Below are 24,016 nucleotides of genomic sequence, written 5' to 3'. Positions count from 1 at the left end.
TAACCGCGACGCGCGAATCCCCGAGTCATACGACGGACGTACGCGCCGCGTGGACCGAAAGTCCAAATTAATTAATTACACCTATAAACTATCGATTATAAAATAATGATTACAATTGTAGCGGCTAGCTGGGCGCCGGAAGAGAAATCTTCAGCGCACCAGCGCCAAGAAAGATTTATGGTTTGCACAACATAAGACGCTATTTGTGAGAAAACGTCTTTAACGTTTTTGGCCACTTAGCGGACAGATGTGTCCTTGTAGTTCCTAGCGACGAACTCAATAGCGCAAGTGGACGCCATAAATTTTGGGTAGTCTAAGGGTCTCCAGCCTAGAGTGTCCCAGCGACGCGTGCCTGGTTTCTATCACCCGGGAAAGCTGGGCCCATTGACGTAAGCCAGCAGTCACGTACCGCACTTAGCACGGGCCCGGAAGACACCCCGCTGCATCACCAAAATTAGATTTTTAACAGAACGACACGCTCACCCTTCTCACGCACGAGAGGCGTGGAACGTGGGCGTGTTATGTAAAATGCACGGATTGGTGGAAGTTCCCCGCAAGGACTTCCACCAATCAGCCGACAAGCATTTTTGAGAATATAAGGCAGAGACTACCGACGCGAGAGGGAAGTCACGAAGAAGTCACAGCCGATTCTCCGCCGAGTCACTTAGAGTCGGGTCGCAGTCCGGTCGCTGTAAAAACCGCAGACCGAGTTCAATCGCGAGTCAAGTGAATCGTGAGTTTAGTTGAACCACCTCGGACGCTCTCGCGACATCATTCTATTTGTAAATAAACGACTCAGTCACGTACGCCTGATTTTGAACATTTATTCCAAGGCACCCGCCTTACATAATCCTGTTCCTTCAGGTGAACAATATGGAAAATAAGAAGGCAATAACAGTATAATGAAATTATACAATACATTCCTGCGGACCCTGTGGTCAGGTAGACTACCCAACGTGACCAGAGCCATCGTCTCGGCTCAGTCAGACCTGCCATTAAGCAAGCTAGCCGAGATAGCCGACCAGATCCACGCGGAGGTGCAGCCAGCCCAGGTAGCCAGCACGTCGGCCCCAACGCAGTCCGACCGCCTGGCAGAGCTCCTGATCGACCGACTGGAGAAACTGGAGCTTCGAATCGCCGAAACATCCCGACCTTGCAGTCACAAGGGAAGCAGGACGCCCAGACGGAGTCGGTCTTCGTCCAGGTCATCGCGTAAGACGGAGAACGTCTGCTGGTACCACCAGAGGTTTGGGAAGGAGTCCACCAAATGCCGCCAGCCGTGTTCGTATGCGGGAAACGAGTCCCTCCGACACTGACCGCGGCAGCCAGTGACGGAACATCCACCTGCCGCCTCTTCGTCACGGACAAAGTGACGAAGACCGAATACCTCGTCGACACTGGCTCGGACCTTTGTGTGTATCCACGCACACTCGTCAAAGGCCGAGTCAGCAAGACGTCATACGAGAACGATTTGACGAACTGCCATTAAACGCAGAGGAACTTCTCAGGAGGTTCCTCAGAGAACTTGCTAAGCCCGAACAGAGCAGAGCAGAAGAGCTCCTAAACTCCCTACTCGGGGAACATGAGGAAGCAGAAACGGAAGCCAGGGAGTTCAGGCTTGAACTCCACAGAGACAACACGGCTTTAAGGGAAAAACTAGACAAACAAAAGGAGCAGAGCTCCATGCAAGAACAGATCATAGGGAAAATAACAGAGAGACTTGATGAGCTCTCTGCAAAAATAGACAAGCTTTCGTCCGAGAGGAGTCGTGGTGAAGAGGCCCCGTCCTCCAAGCCGCTCTTGTACTCGGACATTATAAAGGCAAATAAAGTGACAAAGCAAGTGGCCAAACGGACCCCTGTAACAAAGTCCAAGCCAGCTGCAGCCATCTACCCAGCAAAGGGTAGCAAAATAAAGAATAGCGAGGAGATCAAAACGATACTGTCGGATTGCATAAATCCGACAGAAGAAAAGATACGAATCCGGAACCTGAGGAAACTCGGGAACTCCGGCATTCTCATAGAGACCGAGACAGCTGAGGACCTTGAGCAAGTCCTCAGCAATGAGAAACTACTTAAGAAAATAGACATTGGTCCCCTCCCCAAGAGGAGACCAAAAACCATTATATTTGGAATCCCCTCGGAGACATTCGAGGCGGATATCCTAAAGGCAATCAAGAACCAGAATCTGGAACTTGACTCAGAGGCAAAATTAGAAGACGAGTTTAAACTCCTGTTTAAAACCGGCAAAAAGGACTGTGGAGCCACCAACTGGGTGGCGGAGGTATCAGTAAAGACCCGGAAAATCCTGCTGGACAGGAACCGGGTCTACATAGGGTTCCAAGCCTACGGGCTTTTGTGTTCGTATCGAAAAAAGGGCTCTATACAGACATAGCAAAGACATGTACAAACACGGTGGTATGCATTATTAATTGATTACATACTTATTTAAGACGTAAAATGTCTAGAAAAAAAGGCATAGCATAACATAGCGTGACAGTCAAGGCCAAATGCCTGCCGGCCCCCTTAAAGATTATATCGCTGCAACTAGGTGCTTCAAATGCCAGTCATTTGGGCACGTTGCAAAGCATTGCAGAGCGAAAACCGACACGTGCGGGCACTGCGGTAAAGACGGGCATACTTATGATAAATGCCCGTCGAAAGAAGAGAAGCCTACTTGCATAAACTGCAAGAGAGCAGGCAGACCAGCCAACCATGGGCTGCGAGACAAGAGTTGTGCGGCGTTTAAACACGCAATGGAATTATGCCTTAGTCGCATAGACTTCGGCACTTAGAGAAATAAAGGCAAAATAACCCTGACGATCCTTCGCAGGTAATACCTCAACAACTGGGTATTCGGGATCGTAGGGTGAAATAGTCATGAGAACGGCTACCACACCGTTGACGAAACCTGCTAGAGACCGAGCGCTAAGCTGGTAACTCCGCCTCCTCGTGGCCCCCGCTGGTAACGCTCCTGGGTCGGCGCAAGCCGATTCGGTAGCTGCTAAGCGAGTTACTTCCCGTATGGGACGGTCTACCGTTGTAATGATCCTTAAGTGGTGAACGAGGGGTTTTTCCAATGCCCAGTCCACAACACCTACGGACTGTTTCCTTTGCAACTGATGGAGTTAGGGGTAGAGAGCCAAACATGAACGGCTGACTTTTCCGGTATGGGGCGAATCCCCGAGGTACGGAACTCCCCTCACGGGGAGTGATCAATACTACATGTTACGACTCGGGTAAGTCCGTCCTTGCCCGGGGACATTCGCTTATACGTCCGAGGGCCCAGTGTGCTGGAGGCGCGTTTGGATTGCGCAGCAATACTATTTGGCCGCGCTTGGCCAACCGCTGCGCGACACGCCATTTTGGTCTTTGTTGTAGGGTATGCAAGTAATCGCGCAACCACGACTTCCAAAAACCTTCGGACAGGCGCTGTACAAGTTGCCAACGAGAAAGTCTGTTCTCTCGCAGCTCGAGTACGCTCGGTTCGGGGTGGCTCGGGATAGGTGCACCGATTAACCCTTTCGCTACGGGTGCCGTCTATAGCCGGCATCCACGCGACGACCTGTGTGTACGGGTGCCGTCTATATCCGGCAACTTGTAAACACCGAAAAGACTACCGACGTTCATCGTGCACACTTTTCGGCGCGGTGCCCCGTTCAGTGGCGTCACCCCGGCGGAGCGGACTGCCGTAGCGAAAGGGTTAAGAAATGTCCGGGTGTTAGCACGGCGTAATCGTCGAGGGCCTCGGAGACGGCAACCAAGGGTCGCGAGTTTAAACAAGCCTCGATCCTACAGAGCAACGTGCCTACCACCTTTTTATCGATCGCATTGCTATATGCTTTGGTTAACTCGCGATCCGCGCCCTGGAATGGGGTTCCGTTGTCGGAATACATGCTTTGGAGCAAACCTCGACGCGCGATGAAACGATGGAAGGCGCTTATAAACGCCTGCGAGCTGTAGTCTGAGACCAGTTCTAAATGGACCGCTTTCGTGGTCATGCATTCGGAATCATGCAATCGGAATTGGGACATACATCCGTCGAACGTCGGTAAATGTAATTTCGGAAGGCGCGACACCAGTCGGTAAGGAAGATCGGGAACAGGTTTACTGGAGGCAGATGACTCACCGGTGGTGGTTCCGAGTACCTCGGCCATGAAATCGGCGGCTTCGTTGAAGGCGTCTTCCCCAATGCAGAACTGGTCCACAATGGCGTGCTCTGCTCCGGCGGAGAATCCACGGGCGACTTGCTGTGGCCTGGTCTTCTTCAAGGGCTCGAAGTGAATTTCGCTTTCTGGGTCGCGAACGGCAACTAATAACGCACTAAATGCAACAGTACATATAGTTCGTAAAAATGCGTAAGAACAAAATAACGCCGACGCAGAAATGTCGATCGCTAAGTTACAGCTCACGCACGCGCTCGGCACGAGCACACACACCAACACCTCTTAAACACAGCGCACCGCGGCACACCACATTGAGGAGATCCTCCTGGAGCCGCGAGTCCCACGCCGCCGTCGCAGCTACTCCACCAGATGCTACAGGAACACCCAGGTCACCCGAGGAAGGCTGCGACATGGCAAGGCACCGGTGTCGGCGGCTCCCAGCAGATTCCTTGGAGTCCAAACGGCGCCGCACACGATTGCCAAAAATGGCGGCCAAGCTGCACCTCTGCGCGTGCAGGCGTCCATCCTCCGGCAAATACATCCTTCTAACGACGATCACGTCGGGGTCACCAATGTGGGGATTTTAATGGTGGTGGCGTACAGATGTACGTATTGATGTGTTCCGACGGTCCTCCACGGGTGTCCAACTTCCGACTGAGAGCTCGCGACACTCGAGACGAGTCGCGACTACTATGTACAAAGAGAGAGCCGGCACCGCGACGAGATACTACACGGCAGAATACACGGTATATAAAACACGTCTGCACGCTACGAGTTACTACACGCCGACGAGAATACTCATCGGCACGACGACCCGACGTCGTCGGCCGAGAGACGAGGCGTAGAACGGAGACTAAAGAACACGTCCGTTTACTTTAAGAGGCGTCGCGAAAAGAGAGCGAAAGGCTCGTCGGCAACGCGATCGTTACCGCTATCGCCCGGCCGCGCAGGCGCAGTAGCGCTTACTGCGCGGCACATGCGCGGCTGTGTCGCCGGCCCCACATGTGGACCTTAGCAGTGCCATCTAGACCCGTTCCTCGCAAGTGAACCAACCGGTTCAAGGTCATAAATAAGGGTTTTCTCCCCCTGTTGCCGCCGAACCCTCTTTTTTTTCTTTCGCAGCTCAGGGTTGTGCGTAATTCCGAGCTCGAGGCGTGTAATTTCACAATACATTTAATACAATCGAGAATGTCCTTCACAGTTAAAGAAATATAATTTAACCGTGAAGCTTAATGTAACCATTTATATATAAAATGCTTCCTTTACCAACATCTCTGAGGAATTGGTGTGGCGCGACGGTAGCGTGCTAAGTTTTCACCCGGACGGCCAGGGTTCAAATCCTGCCTACTACCACCAAACAAATCTACCAATACATCACCTAACTAATTTCAGTGTATGGTACTCGCTTGATGCCTGTTACTGCGATCGCATGATAATCATTCAAAAGAGTTAATATCTCTTTTAGCTCTACACTGGGATCGATATTGGCTATAATCAACTCTTGAGCTGGAATAATGGTTTTTTTATTTCTGTAGACCAAGGAAGGAATTTCATCTTCGTTAAATGTACTCTCCATTGTCTTTGTAGTCTGGTCAGCAATTTCAGAGCTGATCGAAATTTCAGACCTTCTTTTGTCCATCTGTACTATCTTCGTTGACGTTGATCCAATAGAGGTGTCACAACCACTGTCTATTTTACTGACCACATTATGATAACCCGATTGCTTCTGAATTGCTTCTTCAGAATTGGAGAGATTGATTAGTTTTATTTTCCCAGGTTTCCATTTATTATTGGTATGTTTCTTGTTCTTAGGTTTGTTGTTAATTTTGTTTTTATGTGGTAATATCTTAATGCTCTTATGACCCTTGAAGCCATTTAGGCAATTTATGGTGTCTTCTAAATGTTTATATCGTATAAAATATAAACCAAATTGACCACCTGAACCCTGTATAGTCGCAGGGCCATAAACGGAAAACATTTTCTTGAGTTCGTCTTCACTTATCCCGTTAAAATTCGGGAAATGTATGACATATGAATCATTTCTTCTATCGTAGCAATGTTCGTAATTCATATTTGTATAAGACTTTTCACTGGGATCGATATTGGCTATAATCACCTCTTGAGCTGGAGTAATGGTTTTTTTATTTCTGTAGACCAAGGAAGGAATTTCATCTTCGTGAAATGTACTCTCCATTGTCTTTGAAGACTGGTCAGCAATTTCGGAGCTGATCGAAATTTCAGTAATACGATTTCAAATACTAATTTCGATTATTATTAGTTACACTTTATGTTGGGTATAAATAACAAATGAATGGAACTGTACGTATACGCGAATAAATTCATTGTTCAGAACTGTATTGTTATTGTTATAGGATGACATAATTTTGTTGCTATTATTAATTAACTATATTGCTTTGAACAATAATTATTATATAAATATTATATTGTTATATAAATCATATGTGCATTATGTAGCAAAAGATAAAAAAATTTTTATTCGTTCTTCGAAGGTTCGAATAAAAAAAGTATCGTTATTCGACGAGTATCGAATAAATAATTTTATTCGACGAGAATTTATCCGACGAAAAAAGATAATTTTTTTTATTCGAAGCGGATTTATTCAAACTAGGGCTGTTACTTTGCTTCGAAGGCCGAAGATTTCGAAGCTTCGAAGCTTCGAATATCGAAGCTTCGTTTTCAGAAAATTCGAAGGTTCGAAACTTCGACACTTCGAAACTTCGAACCTTCGATTCGTTTCCAGTTAACGGATAAAAGGAATAAATTTTCATAATTTGTTTCTATATTCACCATCTGAATTATTTCAATAATTTATTGTTAAGATAATATATTTATTATTTGAATTATCATTTCGATAGTTCACTGATAAAATAATTGTTTAAATAAATAAATTTTTACAATTTGTTTCTATATTAATTATTTGAATTATTATTTCAATTATTTAATGTTAAAATAACTTATTAAATAAATAAATTTTCACAATATGTTTCTATATTCATTATTTGAATTATTTCAATAATTTATTGTTCAAATAACTGTTTAGACAATGTACACGTATTTACATGATTAATATAGGAATACATTTCTATAGAGTATAAAAATTTATAATCTACGGAAATTTTTATAATCTATAGAAATGTGTTTCTATATTCATTATGTAAATACTTGTACATTCTTTAAATAATTATTTTAACAATGAAATATTGAAATAATTCACATAATGTATGTAGAAACAAAATTTGAAAATTTATTCATTTAAACCATTATTTTAACAATAAATAATTGAAATAACAATTCAAATAATGAATATAGAAACAAATTGTAACAATTTATTTATTTAAACAATTATTTCATCAGTGAACTATCGAAATGATAATTCAAATAATAAATATATTATCTTAACAATAAATTAATGAAATAATTCAGATGGTGAATATAGAAACAAATTATGAAAATTTATTCCTTTTATCCGTTAACTGGAAACTAATCGAAGGTTCGAAGTGTCGAAGCTTCGGAAAAGTAACAGCCCTAATTCAAAGGTCGAATAATTTTGTCATCTTTTATTTGTATCTTTTATTCGAATGCTTCGAATAAATCTTCGAATAACTTTTGCCGAGCGCCGAGCTTCAAAGACCCAGCGATGACAGACGACATACAATGTAAGCGGATGGAGAATGGCGCAAGAATGAAAGTTTAAACTTTTAGATTTTTCAATGTACCCTTATAAAATTGTGACGAGCGAATGGAGGGGATTTTCCTGATGAAAATGAGGTCAAATTCGAGTATAATCGAACAAGTTTGACTGATACGTAATGTTACGATAAAAATTACAATCTCATTAAAGACAGTCCAAACGATGTCGTGTTTGGGCTCCTTTTGATCGGGATAAGCTCTACAACTCATTCGTATTAACAATATTGTTCTAATTAAAAACATAAAAGCATAAATTGCCAATAGTGCTCGATTCTCCATCTGCTTACATTGTAGGGTGTTGGTCGGTCAACGATAATTTACTGTAATAGCGAGCTTACAATCATCTTATACTTTTTGTCAAAATTTCATTTTCTATTTAAATTAGTTTGTTATTGAAACTCATTAATAGTTTTAAATAGTACTTGAAATATTTTAAATGATATTGATATGTGGGAATATTACAATTTGGAATATTTCGTCGTTAAATAGCCTAACCGGACGAGGTAGTCAAAAATGCCCTTCAACATTTTTGAATGGCCGTTGCGTCATTCGATTTTTGGTCAACTTTTTCCAATTAATTGCATGCAAAAATTTTGAAAAAACCTGACGAATTGCGGTTATTGATATTCATATTTGAGAATTTCTACATACGTTGTAACGCGCGCGCCAGTCTTTGACTGCTCTGTCCTCGTTATAGCATTCCTACACGGCTCCGAAAATTATTCGAAGTCGAATAAACCGCCGAATAAAGACACAGATGAAAATGAACACTTTATAAAAATTATCTTTATTCGTCGAATAAATTCATTACGCGTGGAATAGAGATAACATAATTATTTTTATTTGACGCGTAACAAATCATTTTTTTATCTTTTATTCGCAGTTTGAAATGTCTATTTCAATAAAAATTTGCCCATCTTTGCTTCTACAATTATATTATTTTATATTATATTAATTCATCCACGTGATTCTCTCTCAAACTCTATACTATTCGGAATAGTACGTTAAATAAACGCTACTCCGGTTTTCAACATATTTCTGTTCCCACAGATCGATCCTTGGAACAATTATCTATAAAAAAAGTGTAAGGAAATAATGCTTGTTCAGGAAACATTTTTAAATTACAAATTAAGGTATCTCATATGAAAGAAGTAGAAATTGATTTTCCTAAAATTATGCTTTAATAATTTCTTACGTAAAAATTTTTTACGAATTTTTTGTCCTTGATATTAGTTTTACTTTCAATATTTTAAATCTTAAAAAGCAACACTAAAAGAAATATCTGTTTAATTCGAATACGTTCGTCGGAGAATGTAACATTTGATAATCGATATGGTTCCGTGATGATCCACCTTCTCACCAATGAGAATTTCCTTAGTGGCCTTCTGTATCGACGAGTTACCGTCGTTGGCCTTCTGTTTCTTACTCCAACCAAAATCTATCCTAGAGGGCAGTAGAAATCACCGTATTTTTCGAGCGACACATTCTCCCGTAAGGCTGGCAGTCTTTCTAAATATCTGGTCGGTGTCCAGGCTAAAAAGATGATGCAGGTTCTGGTCCAGGCTAAAAATTAGTTTAGGGGGCAGCACTATACCGGGGACACTAAAATCTCGGGCGCGAGCACTCTCATTTCACCTCTGCCGGTACATGGTCAGCCACTGGGACATTTACCATAGTACTTTGGTTAGGGTATATTGATCACTTGCGTAGGTGTTTGTTTTGTCATAGAGAACGCTTCAAGCTATTCAATTTGTAATTTAAAAAGTCATGAATTATAATTTAATACATGAATTGACACAACACTTCACAAATTACACATTTCTTGTATAAGTTTAAAAACATGCCATGTAATTTCACAATACATTTAATACAATTGAGAATGTCCTTCACAGTTAAAGAAATATAATTTAACCGTGAAGCTTAATGTAACCATTTACATATAAATTGCTTCCTTTATCAACATCTCTGGTCTCAGAACAATAAGAATATGTTCATGCAAGAGATACTTATCACCTTTCTTTTTGATTGCTAATGCATCACTGACTGTCGTGAAATAAGCATGAATGTACCTAATTCCAGAGTATGGTACTCACTTGATGAAAGTTTGGCGATCGGACGATAATCATTGAAAAGAGTTAATATCTCCTTTAGCTCTACACTGGTATCGATATTGGCTATAATCACTTCTTGAGCTGGAATAATGGTTTTTTTATTTCTGTGGACCAAGGAAGGAATTTCATCTTCCTCAAATGCACTCTCTAATGTCTTTGTAGTCTGGTCAGCAATTTCAGAGCTGATCGAAATTTCAGACCTTCTTTTGTTCATCTGTACTATCTTCGTTGACCTTGATCCAATAGAGTTGTCACAACCACTGCCTATTTTACTGACCACATTATCATAAATTTTCATTTGCTTCGAATTGCTTCTTCAGAATTCGAGAGATTGATTAGTTTTACTTTCCCAGGTTTCCATTTATTATTGGTATGTTTCTTGTTCTTAGGTTTGTTGTTAATTTTGTTTTTATGTGGTAATATCTTAATGCTCTTATGACCCTTGAAGCCATTTAGGCAATTTAAGGTGTCTTCTAAATTTTTATATCGTATAAAATAGAAACCAAATTGACCACCTGAACCCTTTATAGTCGCGGAGCCATAAACGGAAAACATTTTCTTGATTTCGTCTTCACTTATCCCTTTAAAATTCCAAAAATGTATTACGTATGAATCATTTCTTCTATCGTAGTAATGTTGGTAATTCATATATTTATAAGACTTTTCACAAAGTTCCAGTAGAAAATACAAATATTCTTTCGTTTTGACTTTATGTTGTGTTCGCGACGTTAGCGTCCTTCGGCTTTCTTCAACGCCGATGAGACCACCTCTTTGGTACCGGTACCCGGACACTAATAAAATTCGAAAAGCCTTAAGCGCGTGCCTAGGGGATTTTATCTTGTGGCGCAAAGATCCCCACATTTTTAACAAATGTTAAGTAAAATTCGACCGATTTTCTCGTTGACATATGAATTGAAGATATTAATAACTAAGAGCTTTATTCTAAATTTGGTCATCTTATATGCACCAACATAACAATGGTTTATGGTTTATGGTTTATTCTTCCCTTTATATATATCCTACAAAGATGGCGTTGGAGAGCCGGAGCTCTATCTGCCCACTACAAAAAACGGTCCTTACATATTATTGTTAATCTAATTACTTATATATTATAAATGTAAATACATGTGCAATATACTCCTTTCACCTTATTTTATCCATTATATAATCAATATTCAACACCAATAATCCGCGCATCTACCCAAACATATATAAAATATATAGAAATATAACAAATGCTCTGAACTAAGAAATAATACTTGTACTCCAATTTTCGTTTTCTCTTCTCTAGAGGTACGTTTAGATTGCTCTGTCTATTTGTGTTAAAAATACTGCTATTGCCCTCAAAATGGACTCGTCTATCTTTTTTAATATACTAATAACTTCCTCTTCTAGTTCTATATCCTTTTTAGCAAAGGTTCTCATTAACTTTCCTCTTTTTCCCTGTGTAAATAGGACAACTCTATATGATATGATCTATAACTTCATTATCGTGGCCATATTCACATGTTGTATAATTTATATAATTTTTCCTAGCTAGGGAACTTGCTAAGTTGTAATGATTGGCTCTGATCCTGCTCAGCGTGTTACAGCTCTCTCTGGTACCGGCAGAGATGAAATTTTTTTTTTATTTATTACGCATTAGGCCAGTTCTGGCCTATCAGCGGACATACATAAAGAAATTAGTGCTGATAATAAGTAACAGACAATACGCCTCTCATACAACAATTATTCCGCATACATTCAAAAAATATTGACCTAAGACTAATTAATTATAAAATTGGAAATGTCACTTCTACATCTAATCAAATAATTCATATATTATAATGCAAAACTGAGTACATCCATAAGCGCACGAAAACACATACATACATCCGCATTTGTAAAAACATACTCTTACTAACTAACAAACATGTTAAAAATTAACAACTATAAAAAGACTAACTCAGAGATACTAACTAATACATCCTCTCTGTTAAACATTGATATTGTTAATCATACAGAAGTCTCTGATTATATACAAGGCTTTTATATTTACATTATTAAGGAAGATATCGATCGAAACGGGATTGGTATTGACGATGGATATCAAACTTTGAATCATTTCCTGTCTTCCTTTAGAACGCAGGGGACAATGCCATAAGAGATGGTCAATATCTTGAACGGGATGAGAACACTCACAAGATGAATCAGGAACCATCTTAAATCTCGCCAGAGATTCTCGGGTATTAACATGGTTTGTTCTCATTCTACCAAATCGAACTATAAAATCTCTTGGCAGATCGTAACCGCTATACCAAGGTGATTTTTGAGGTTTGAAGAATTTTTGCCAATAAAGAACACCTTTGTTATTAAATATTGAACTAAGATGAGCCAAGAATTCTTTCCACATATCTTCCTTATGTAAATCTCTAAAATCTGTGTAGGGGATCTTGTGTAGGGGTGAGTGAGGCTTATTGGTGGCCTCTTTAGCAAGTTGGTCAGCTAATTCATTCCCTTGTATCCCACAATGAGAGGGAATCCAGATAAATATAACATGTTTGTCATTGTGGTGTGCAGAGGCCAAATCAATAATTTTGTGTTTAATGTCTACGATATGAAAATTTGTTTTAGAGCTCATAGTGGGGCTCTGAAGACTTATTATAGCACTGAGAGAGTCTGAGCAGATTGCTAATGGCCTTTCGCTATAGTAAAAGATGTCTATGGCCTGAGAAATAGCTGCACACTCTGCTGTGAAGACAGAAGCTGTCGGATTAATACTAATAGGGAGATATGTCTGTTTCTCCAGGCAGACAACTGCTGCTCCTGTCGATATCCCACCTTTCACTTTGGATCCATCCGTAAATATGCATAGGTGATTGTTATAATGATTTCCAATATACTCAATGAATTCGGTGTTGGGTGCTGGGGATCTTTGTAAAATGCGACCTAAGTTGAGATCACACGGAGCTTGATAAGTTGTGGAATTATAAGATGAGGTTATGCATGGAAAGTTGGAAGCTTTGTGACAAATGTCGTTAACATTTTGAGTTTCTAATATGCATTTAACGAGGATCTTAGACTTTCCAAGGGCCGAATTGTTAGGGTCTAAGGAAATAGCCTCCAATAGATCTTTGATATATCTATTGGAGATGTGGTTGACATTGGAAATGATTTTCGTTAGATGGGATTTTCCTAGGTATGAAGCTCTGTTTTGAAGATAAGGAATTTTGGATTCAGATAGAACAACATTTGTTGGAGATGACATTCTGAGACCCAGGGACAGTTTGATAGCGCGAGCCTGAATCGATTCAAGTTTGGAGATCAATGACAGATTGCTAGGGAAGTAAACATGAGCCGCGTAATCAAGTCTAGATCTGATTAGAGACTTGTAAAGAAGAATAAGAGTTTCCGGGTGGGCGCCCCACCAAACGCCTCTTAAAAATTTAATAATGTTCATTGTGGAGGAGCATCTTTTGTGAAGATAGAGAATATGGGTTTCGAAGGATAGCCTGGGATCTAGATGAATCCCCAAAAACTTTACATTGTCTGAATCTGGTATCAGGAGCTGACCTACTTGGAAAAGGGTGCGGCCAATAGGCATATTTCTATTGTTGAAAACCATAAAGTTGGTTTTCTCTAAAGAAAGATCGAGTCCTATTTTAACTAAATTTCTGTTAACCTCTTTTAGAGCCTTTTCGATAGATCTTTTAGCATCATTTAAAGCATAGTTACGAAAGTAAAGGGCGATGTCATCAGCAAACTGGGATATGTGGACTTCCTTAGGGACACCTTTAAATATATCGGCCACGTAAAGGTTATACAGCAAAGGGCTTAATACCCCGCCTTGTGGCAGGCCTTTGTATATTGTCCTCACTCCTTGGAAGCTTGGAGAGCTAGCAAAACAGCAGTAAGACCAATTGGCTATAAAGCTCAGAGTATTAATAGGAATACCTATTTCACAGAGTTTTTTCAAAAGAATATTCCATTGAACGTTGTCATAAGCCGAACAGATATCTAGGAATGCAGCCGATGTAACTTGTTTGAGAGCAAATCCTGTTCTAATGTAAGCAGAAAGGTTAAAGATGTTGTCAATGCATGATCGTCCTTTCCTGAATCCAGATTGGGAATGAGGTATCCGATTGGTACTTTCACACCACCACTGTAATCTATTATTGATCATTCTTTCCATAATTTTGCACATACAAGATGTCAGGGAAATGGGTCGGAAACTTTTATTATCTGACTTTTTAATAAGCAGGATCTGGCTCCTGATCCATTCTTCTGGTATCCTGTTTGATTGAAAGATTTCGTTGTAAATATCTAACAGGTAAAGTCTACATTTGGTGGAAAGGTATTTAATCGATTTATAATCTAATCCGTCCAGACCGGGAGATGAATTAGGGTTGGCTCGTTCTATTGCACAGTTGAATTCCACTAAGTTGAAAGGAGAGTCCAAGAATTGATTAGGAGAGACTACCAGATTGATTGAAGGATTGACAGGGACCCACGGCGGGGATATTTTATTTATAGCCACCTGTTTTTGAAGGTTGATGAAATCTGAATCTACAACTTCTGTGCTTCTCGTAAGAGTCCATTTGTTTTTTAAAATCTTTATGTGGTTCCATAGATGAGATATAGAGGTCCTATGTGATAGGCTGGAAGCGAAGTCTCTAAAATTATCTCTTTTTTTCTTTTGAAGGAGCTTCTTGGTGATGGCTACTTGTCTTTTGTAATTATCCCAATTCAGAGAGGAGGACTGGTGTTTCCATTTTTTGAAAAGAGCCTTTCTCAGTCTTACCGCTTTGTCACATTCTGGGTCCCACCATGGGACAGGATTCCTGTGAAGGTGGTTGAGGACATGCTTCCTGCGAGGGGAACATTCGAGAATAGAGTCTCTCATACATTCTGAAAACCAGGTGCAATTCTCAAGAACTGAAGTTTCTCCTTGACGAAGAGCTGACTCAATGTGGTTATCCATAAGGTTACTATATTTTTCCCAGTCGGTTCTTGTGGAGGATAATCTGTTGGTTAACTTGGAGTAAAGGTGTCTAGAGGTTTTAAGTTTGATGAGAAGAGGAAAGTGGTCAGAACCGAGTGGATCTTCTTCCTGTGCTATGAACAGGGAATCTGAGAGACTTCTAGGGGCCAGTATAAGATCAAGATTGCTTGAGGTGTTGTTACGCATATCATAGTGGGAGGATAGGTTATAGTTCAATATGTCTATGTTGTGGTTGTCAATCGCTTGAAGAAGGTTTCTGCCCGGTCCATCTATTTTGGAGCAATTCCATTCTGGGTGGTGAGCATTGAAGTCCCCCATTATTAAAAACGGACCAATGTCTTTGATATTTTGGACAAAGGATTCCCAGTGGACAGTGGATAATCTACCGAAAGGGGGTCTGTAACATGCTGCTAAGACTATCTTACATTCAGTGTTCGTAATCTGAACACAACAGGTTTCTGTATGAGGGTCGTTATGTACAATAGAATTCAAAATATCGTACTTAAGGTCTTTGGCAATGAGGATGGCAATGCCGCCTCCCTTGCCAACAAGGCGATCCTTCCTGACTATGTTAAATCCTGCGACAGAGAATTTTAATTGTGGATTGAGCCAAGTTTCTGTACATACTATAATATCTGATCTAGCAGCTAAGCTAGTGATCTCAACTTTCTTACTTAGAATGCTCCTACAATTCCAAAGTGTGATTCTAAGGGGGTTATCCATAATAAAATGTTTAGAAATCAAGATATATTAGTTTTTTTCAACGATATAGAAGGCTTATATTGTTTAATTGAGACCTGAGTGATTTTTCTGTTTGGGGGAGGCTGTAAATCGAGAGTTGAGTTCGAGTTAGAAGGTGTGGGTGAAGATGGAGGAAGGGAGGAGGATAAGGGAGAATTAGGCAATTTTTTATTGATAAGTGCAGAGGGGGAAGAGGAGGATTGAATCGGTTTGGATGAATAATCCTTCATTGAAGAGCATAATCTGGATGCATTGAGAAGACTGGAGGATAGATTAGGGGGTTTTCTGGTGGAGTTTATTGGGGAGATGGAGGGAGCGGACTGAGTCCAAACGGAGGGAGAGGAAGAAGGGCTTTGTTGACCGCCAATTGACTTTAAGTTAACGATATCTGCTTGACTTTTAATTTTAAGTGGGGGGAAGTTTTCTTTGGTCGCTGCAAACTGAGATCTGGAAGAAATCCTGGAGTTACCCAAAACTAGTTGACGGGCTTCGAAGAAGCTAATGTTTAATAAATTCATTTTTGTGTTAATTTCTCTCTTAGATTTCAGGGCAGTACAGTCTGGATGAAGAGTAGGGTGATTTTCCTTACAGTGTACGCAGGATGGCGAATCCTTATTTGGACAATCCAATAGGTTATGACCTACTGACCCACAATTTCTACATATTTTTGGACTCCGGCAGAATTTGTTGGTATGATCAAATTGAAAGCAACCATAGCAGATTTTGATAGGTTCAATGTAAAGCTCGACCGGTGTGAGAATGAGGTTGTATAATTTGATATTGTCTGGTAATACGGTACCCTCAAAGGTAAGAACGACTGACTCACTTGGAACCCACGACCAATTCCCGTTTTGAGAGTCTTTAATTCTCCTATTAAGCCTACGTGCATTCAGAATAGGAACTGGAGAGTCAGAATGATTAATTATGTCTTCTAATTCGCAATCAGTAGACCAGCCTTTGATGATACCTCTTCTGGTAGTCCTGAATTTGGGTATAAAAGTGTTTACCCCTTCAAGATCTGGTTTGTTAGTTTTAATAAATTGGTTTGCTTCAATAGATGATTTAAATTTGATTGAAAACCTTCCAAACCCTTCCGGTCTGATTTCCTCTACCCCTTGGTTGACTTTATTCAGAGCTTTGGCCAGCATAAGGGCATTCTGGGAATTCCTTTCTTTCACCGTATTTTTGTCAAATATAGCGGAGACAAAAGCCGGGCCTTTATGTGAAGTTGGATATAGATTGACTATGGGAGGCTCGCGTCTTCTCTTCGCAGAGGAAGAGTCTGACGTTTTATCCTGAATCTTACCTACTATTCCAGGGGATGGGAGAAACATGTCTACAGATTTTCTCTTATTACTTGAGTTAGATTCAGCCGTGCTTGTTCCCATGGGAGTAGAACTTTTGGAAGTCATGATGGCTTCACTCAAGCCTAGGGCCACATGGGCCCAGGCGTCCGATGAATGATCTTGTTGAGGCACTGTTAACCTGCGATCGGCTATTTGAGACTCTGAAGATATTTACTTAAAATATAGGGAAAGGCAAAAAAGACTTTATTGAGAATTTGAGAAATTGTCTAAGAGACAGGAATAGGAGATTGCCGAGGAGAAGAGGTTAGTCGACCGAGTCCGGCAGAGATGAAATGAGAGTGCCGGCAGAGATGAAATGAGAGTGCTGATGCCCGGGATTTTAGTGTCCCCGGTATAGTGCTGCCCCCTAGACTAATTTTTAGCCTGGACCAGAACCTGCATCATCTTTTTGTCTGGACACCGACCAGATATTTAGGAAGACTGCCAGCCTTACGGGAGAATGTGTCGCTCGAAAAATACGGTGATTTCTACCGCCCTCTAGGATAGATTTTGGCTGGAGTAAGAAACAGAAGGCCAACGACGGTATTTCGTCGGTGCAGAAGACCACTAAGGAAATTCTAATCGGTGAGAAGGTGAATCATCGCGGACCCATATCGATTATCAAATGTTACATTCTCCGACCAGAGTTGGGCAAAATATTTATCTAAATAAAAATTTCGAATAACGAATAAAAGTTCCCACCTGGGACCCACTTTGAGACTCGCAGTTTAACACGGGGGATGGCAGTCTTTATATAATTTTGATTTGATCATTTTTGTGGATCTAGTTCCAACATTTATCGTTCGTCAGCGTAGAGGGCGTAAGAAAACCAGTTGTGTAGGTTTACGGTCTAGTGGATTGCCAGACTGAGGCCTACTACCGCCGGGAAACCGGAAACTGGATGGAAATCACTGCTACGCGTATCGGCACAGAAAATTTTATTATGGCTTGTGTAGGTATTGGACCTACGATGAAGGAAAGAAACTAGACTCGTGAGTGTTGACAAGAGAAACTTTATTCGCATCTGCTCTCGGCGGCAGATTCAAAGAGACTGTGGTCTAGGGGAAAATCCCTAGACACCTTGAGTTCTGCTATTATGTATTGGCGCTCACTGCGTCGCCTAGCGGATGCACTAGGGAGTCAACTATACTCCCTACAAATTATACAATATGTGAATGTGGCCACGATAATGAAGATATAGATCATATCAGAGAGGATAGGAGAGTGCTCACGCCCGGGTTTTCGGCGTTCCCGATATAGTGCTGACATCTGCTTAGCCTTATCATGGCACAGAACCGTGTCGTCTTTCCTGGAACAGAACCGTGTCGTCTTTCCTGGAACAGAACCGTGTCACCGACGAGATATATATTGTCACGTCTGCCGACGTGTTGCTGCGCTAGGTTATAACTAGATGTCACGCCTATCGACATGTTGCGTTAGCTTCTGAATGGATGTCGCGCCGTCGGGATGTTGTGTTTGGTTATAACTAGATGTCGCGTTAGGTCATAAGTTGTATAATATATAGATAGCCACTACATTACATCACATAGAATTCCAAGTCCCGTATTCCCCATCTCCGAGGCGCGCCAAGATGCGTGACATTACGTCACCGCGCTCTAGCGAGCCAGACTACGACGCGTAATACGTCACGCGCCCCTCCACGCGATCTCCGAGCGAAAGAGGTCTGGACAATTCCCGAGGAAGTCGGTTTTCACCCGCGACCTGGTCGCGTCAACATCTCGCGTTTCCATTTCAAACGTTACTACCTCTTATTATATCTAGCTGTTCCAATATTTAGTATTAAGAGTCTTTGTATTCCAACTACTTCTTTGAATATATATATTTAGTGTTAACCATTCAAATCCTGCCATTTATTACCCGCCAATCCCGCGCAAGAGAGTGCCGCGTCGCGCCGGTTGTAACCACTATTTACGCCAGTTGTTTCGCCCTCTCGTGTCTAACAATCCAATCCATTCGGCGAACGTCTGCACCATCTCGCGGCCGCGCAGCATCAGGACCAACATCTTCAGAGAGAGAGAGCCATCGACCTAAGAGGGACAAGGACACCGACCTATTCTCCGTAGCCAATCCGAGGGAGCACGGCTGCCCCATCTGTCTCTGTTTCTTGCAATCTGTCCAGGACTGTTGGTGAGTAGCATATCTACATATCTACGTGGAACCGTGGACCCGGCTAGACTTCGAACGTACGAGTCGAGTGAGCCAAATGGTTGTAATTTTGAAGCGTCTCTCCGCGGTAAAATCGCGAAGCGTCTTTACCATCGCGTAACCAACCGCGGGACGTAACAATATAAAGACTGCCAGCCTTACGGGAGAATGTGTCGCTCGAAAAATACGGTGATTTCTACTGCCCTCTAGGATAGATTTTGGTTGGAGTAAGAAACAGAAGGCCAACGACGGTAACTCGTCGATACAGAAGGCCACTAAGGAAATTCTCATTGGTGAGAAGGTGGATCATCACGGAACCATATCGATTATCAAATGTTACATTCTCCGACGACCGTATTCGAATTAAACAGATATTTTTTTTAGTGTTGCTTTTTAAGATTTAAAATATTGAAAGTAAAACTAATATCAAGGACAAAAAATTCGTAAAAATATTTTACGTAAGAAACGATTAAAGCATAATTTTAGGAAAATCAATTTCTACTTCAAATTTCATATGAGATACCTTAATTTGTAATTTAAAAATATTTCATGAACAAGCATTATTTCCTTACACTTTTTTTATAGATAATTGTTCGAAGAATCGATCTGTGGGAACAGAAATATGTTGAAAACCAGAGTAGCGTTTATTTAACATACTATTCCGAATAGTATAGAGTTTGAGAGAGAATCACGTGGATGAATTAATATAATATAAAATAATATAATTGTAGAAGCAAAGATGGGCAAATTTTTATTGAAATAGACATTTCAAACTGCGAATAAAAGATAAAAAAATGATTTGTTACGCGTCAAATAAAAATAATTATGTTATCTCTATTCCACGCGTAATGAATTTATTCGACGAATAAAGATAATTTTTTATTGGGTTGAGCGATTCATCTTTAGCGTTGAATAAAGTGTTCATTTTCATCTGTGTCTTTATTCGGCGGTTTATTCGACTTCGAATAATTTTCGGAGCCGTGTAGGAATGCTATAACGAGGACAGAGCCGTCAGAGACTGGCGCGCGCGTTACAACGTATGTAGAAATTCTCAAATATGAATATCAATAACCGCAATTCGTCAGGTTTTTTCAAAATTTTTGCATGCAATTAATTGGAAAAAGTTGACCAAAAATCGAATGGGGCATTTTTTACTACCTCGTCCGGCTAGGCTATTTAACGACGAAATATTCCAAATTGTATGTATATCATTTATTGATTCCCCTCGGGGTTACAATTTTAGTTACATCTCCCGCTTTCGCTCGCTCTTACCCTAATCTTAACCTTAGACTTATCCTAACTTACCCTAACTTAACTAAACTTATCTTAAAAACACGCCACACAGAGAGAGAGAGAGAGAGAGAGAGAGAGAGAGAGAGAGAGAGCGATCTTACACTAATATCCGCCGCGTTCTTATTTTTCCCTCTCTCACACCCACATGCTTCTCTGATCTCCCCCATCCCTACACCTCACCCATCCTTCTCCCGCCTCCTGGACCTCCTCTTCCGGCTGCTCTCTCTTTCGCTCCATTCCTATGCATTCTCTCCTTATACTTCCTCTCCTATACCTCTTCCATTCATGCTCTTCCTCCAATCATCCACCTTCCTCATCCATTCCTCTCCTTCTCCTTCATCCCCTAATACTTCCCCCACCATCCCCTGCCAACCTCACCCCTCAGCCCCTCCCATACACACTTCCCACACGTGCTCCCACGTTTCCTCCTCCCACCCACATACCCTACATACTTTCTTCTCCTCCTCCAACCAATACTTTCCACCTCTCATCTCGTTTCCCAACCTGTACCTGGCCACCCTTTGCCACATGTTCTCTCCCCACCCCTTCTTCAGGTACCCTGGTAACCCTTCTCCCTTCACCCTCCCGTACCACATGTTGTACCTTGCACTTCCTATCTTTTTCCATCTCTCCCCCTGTATATTCCAAATTGTAATATTCCCACATTTCAATATCACTTAAAGTATTTCAAGTACTATTTAAAACTACCAATGAGTTTCAATAACAAACTAATTTAAATAGAAAGTGAAATTTTGACAAAAAGTATAAGATGATTGTAAGGTCGCTATTACAGTAAATTATCGTTGACCGACCAACACCCTACAATGTAAGCAGATGGAGAATCGAGCATTATTGTCAATTTATGTTTTTATGTTTGTTCGAGATTTTACTTTATTATAAATCTTTATTGTAAATATCACTTCAAGTGTTAACTCTGTATGTATTTTAACTAGTAATAAATATGACTTCGATCTGTCGATCAGCCCGGCGCGCCGTCGGCCCCGCACCGTTCCACCGCTCCCCGCGAGCTCCAGGGTGGATCGAGCAGCTCGGGCCTCGCCGTCGCGGCGTGGGGAGCGGATGCGGTGGATCGACGCGCCCAGCTGATCGTTCAGTTCGTCTATTGACACGCACAAACGACATTCGATTTCGGAGTTCTCACCTATGTGTAGATTTACGTAATCGTTTCGTCGGTACCCCGCTTTTTACATCTACCTTAGAGTATCGGTAACGTTTCATTTTGTAAATGCCCGTATATCTAAAACATTGGTCCTTCGAGCCGGATCGAATTCGTTCACGTTCGTCGAATATACGCGCGGAAACAAGGGATCTCGACCCTCGTGCGTGCCGTTGCGATAACGTGTTCAGAATCCGCAGATGCGAAAGCGCAGCGTCGAGAAGCTAAGGGATCCGTCACCCGTTAGTCGACCGTGCTTCGAATACCCTAGATTTTGGGCAAATTGCAGGTGCAACTAGACCTCCAACGGTCCCGTACATTTGAACGCGCTAACGGACTTCTTTGTCCTCGCCGACCGCGCGCGAACACAACAGGTGCAGTTCCGGATACGGAGTCAGACACGAAGCTGCCGAGACTTCTCCTGCCGACCTTTTCTGGCGACCTCCTCCAGTGGGAAAGCTTTCGGGACCAGTTTAAAGCGGCTGTCCATAACAAGGCCCGTTTGTCGAAGGTGTCGAAGCTCAATTACCTCAAGTCGTGCCTGACCGGAGAAGCTGCACAGTCTCGTCGACGACTTTCGACAGATACAGCAGTCATTCGAGGCACTTGGAAAGCCCGTTGAGGAGTGGGACGAATGGTTCGTTTTCCTGCCAACGGAGAAGCTGGACGAGACGACTCGGTTAGCGTGGGAGGCCACCCTCGTCGATCCTACCGCCGTACCGGAATTTCAGGCGCTGGAAGACTTCCTGGAGAACCGCTCTCACGTCCATGCGAAGGTTAGAGTCGCCTCAACCCTCGAAATCGGACAGTTTCTCCAGTCGTGGTGGGTCTGCCTCAGTCAGCCGTCACCTGCTGGCCGTCAAGGTGGAGGAAACGAAGTCGAAGGGGAAGGGCGGTCGCACGTGCTCACTCTGCTCGGGAAACCACGCCATGGGATCCTGCAAGCGTTATAAAGGGTTATCGGCTGAGAAACGTCGTGACTTGGTCGTGTCCAAAGGGCTCTGTCTTTCGTGCCTCGCGACTGGACACCGACTATCTCAATGCCCCTCTACCAATCGGTGCTGGGTCTGCGGACAGCAGCACCACACGACGATCCACGACGCCTACGTCGTCGAGGATCGAACACCTTCGGAGTCGGTCGAGATAGCCGCCATCCACGCTGTGAAGACTCACCAGGGGATCCCTCTAGCCACTGCAAAGGTCCAGCTCGAGGCTCCAGACGGCCAGACTCTCCTGGTACGAGCCCTCCTTGATTCTGGCTCTGAGACGTCCTTCCTCAGCGAGTGGGCCGCTCAAACGCTACGGCTGCGGAAAAGGGCGGTGCGGGTATCGTTGACGGGCTACCAGGGTACCGCCGTGGGGACTGCTCGGTCCGAAGTCCAGGTAAGCCTCCGTTCCCCGATTGATCCTGGGTTCCAGATGGATCTGGAGACATTGGTGACCAAATCCTTGGTCGCCCCCACGCCCTCAAAGCAGGTGGTGCTGCAGTACTGGTCCCACATCCAAGGACTGCCATTGGCCGATCCGGAATTTGCCAACCCGGCGCACGTGGATGTGCTTCTCGGTGCCGACGTTTGCGGACTTTTGTTCCGGGAGCGAAAGGTCGGACCGGCCGGAACATCAGTCGCAGTGCGAACACCGTTTGGATGGACGCTGATCGGTCCCGTTGGAGAGGAGACCTCGTCCGTAAGGAAGACCCGTGTCCACCACGTGAGCTGCCAGGAGCCGTTACCCGATCTTCGACGGTTCTGGGAGATCGAGGAAGTACCGTCGTCTCAGCCGCTGTCACCGGAGGACCTGAAATGTGAACAGCTGTTCAAGGACACGACGTTTCGGGATCATACCGGTCGGTATGTTGATCGTTTACCTTTTAGGGGAGGAGGAGCGACCACCGACGGGAATTCAGGATGCTCCTCAGCGCCGAGACCAGACGAGCACGGGATTAGCAGCTCAGGAACCACTACGTGGCCTTCATGCGGGAGTACAGCCGCCTGGGGCACATGGACCTCGCAGATGCCCCTCTCCAGGAACGAGATCCTGGTTCCTACATCCCGCACCATGCAGTATGGAAGGAGATTGATGGGAAGAAGAAGATCCGCGTGGTCTTCAACGCCTCAGCTGCGTCGATCGCAGGCCGGTCCCTCAACGACGAGTTGTTGCCTGGACCGAAGCTGCAGAGCGACCTCTGGGCGATCATCACACCATGGCGCCTCTTCAGGGTGGCATTCTCGACGGACATCGTCAAGATGTTCAGATAGATCTCAGTCCATCCTGACGACCAAGATTGGCTGCGCATTCTCTGGAGAGACGACTCTGCACAAGCGG

At 42.8% G+C, this 24,016-nt stretch overlaps 1 protein-coding gene and 1 long non-coding RNA gene across 2 annotated transcripts; both read left to right on the top strand.

Moving 5' to 3' along the window:
• Positions 1 to 11,873: 11,873 nt before the first annotated feature.
• LOC143359451 (uncharacterized) lies at positions 11,874 to 13,693 on the top strand. Its single transcript, XR_013083120.1, has 3 exons — positions 11,874 to 12,538; positions 12,601 to 12,841; positions 13,151 to 13,693. It is a non-coding gene; the product is annotated as an uncharacterized LOC143359451 (long non-coding RNA).
• An 8,766-nt stretch (positions 13,694 to 22,459) lies between these two features.
• On the top strand, positions 22,460 to 23,949 carry LOC143359468 (uncharacterized). The gene is made up of 3 exons (XM_076797407.1): positions 22,460 to 23,495; positions 23,566 to 23,672; positions 23,719 to 23,949. The coding sequence occupies exons 1-3, from the start codon at positions 22,460 to 22,462 to the stop codon at positions 23,947 to 23,949; spliced, it is 1,374 nt and encodes a 457-aa protein (XP_076653522.1).
• Positions 23,950 to 24,016: the final 67 nt, after the last annotated feature.

This window comes from Halictus rubicundus, chromosome 12 (genome assembly GCF_050948215.1).
Source record: "Halictus rubicundus isolate RS-2024b chromosome 12, iyHalRubi1_principal, whole genome shotgun sequence".
In the NCBI taxonomy this organism is placed as follows: Eukaryota; Metazoa; Arthropoda; class Insecta; order Hymenoptera; family Halictidae; genus Halictus; species Halictus rubicundus.
Note: the sequence above shows the minus strand (reverse complement) of the source record. Positions and strands in the feature narration are given on the sequence as shown.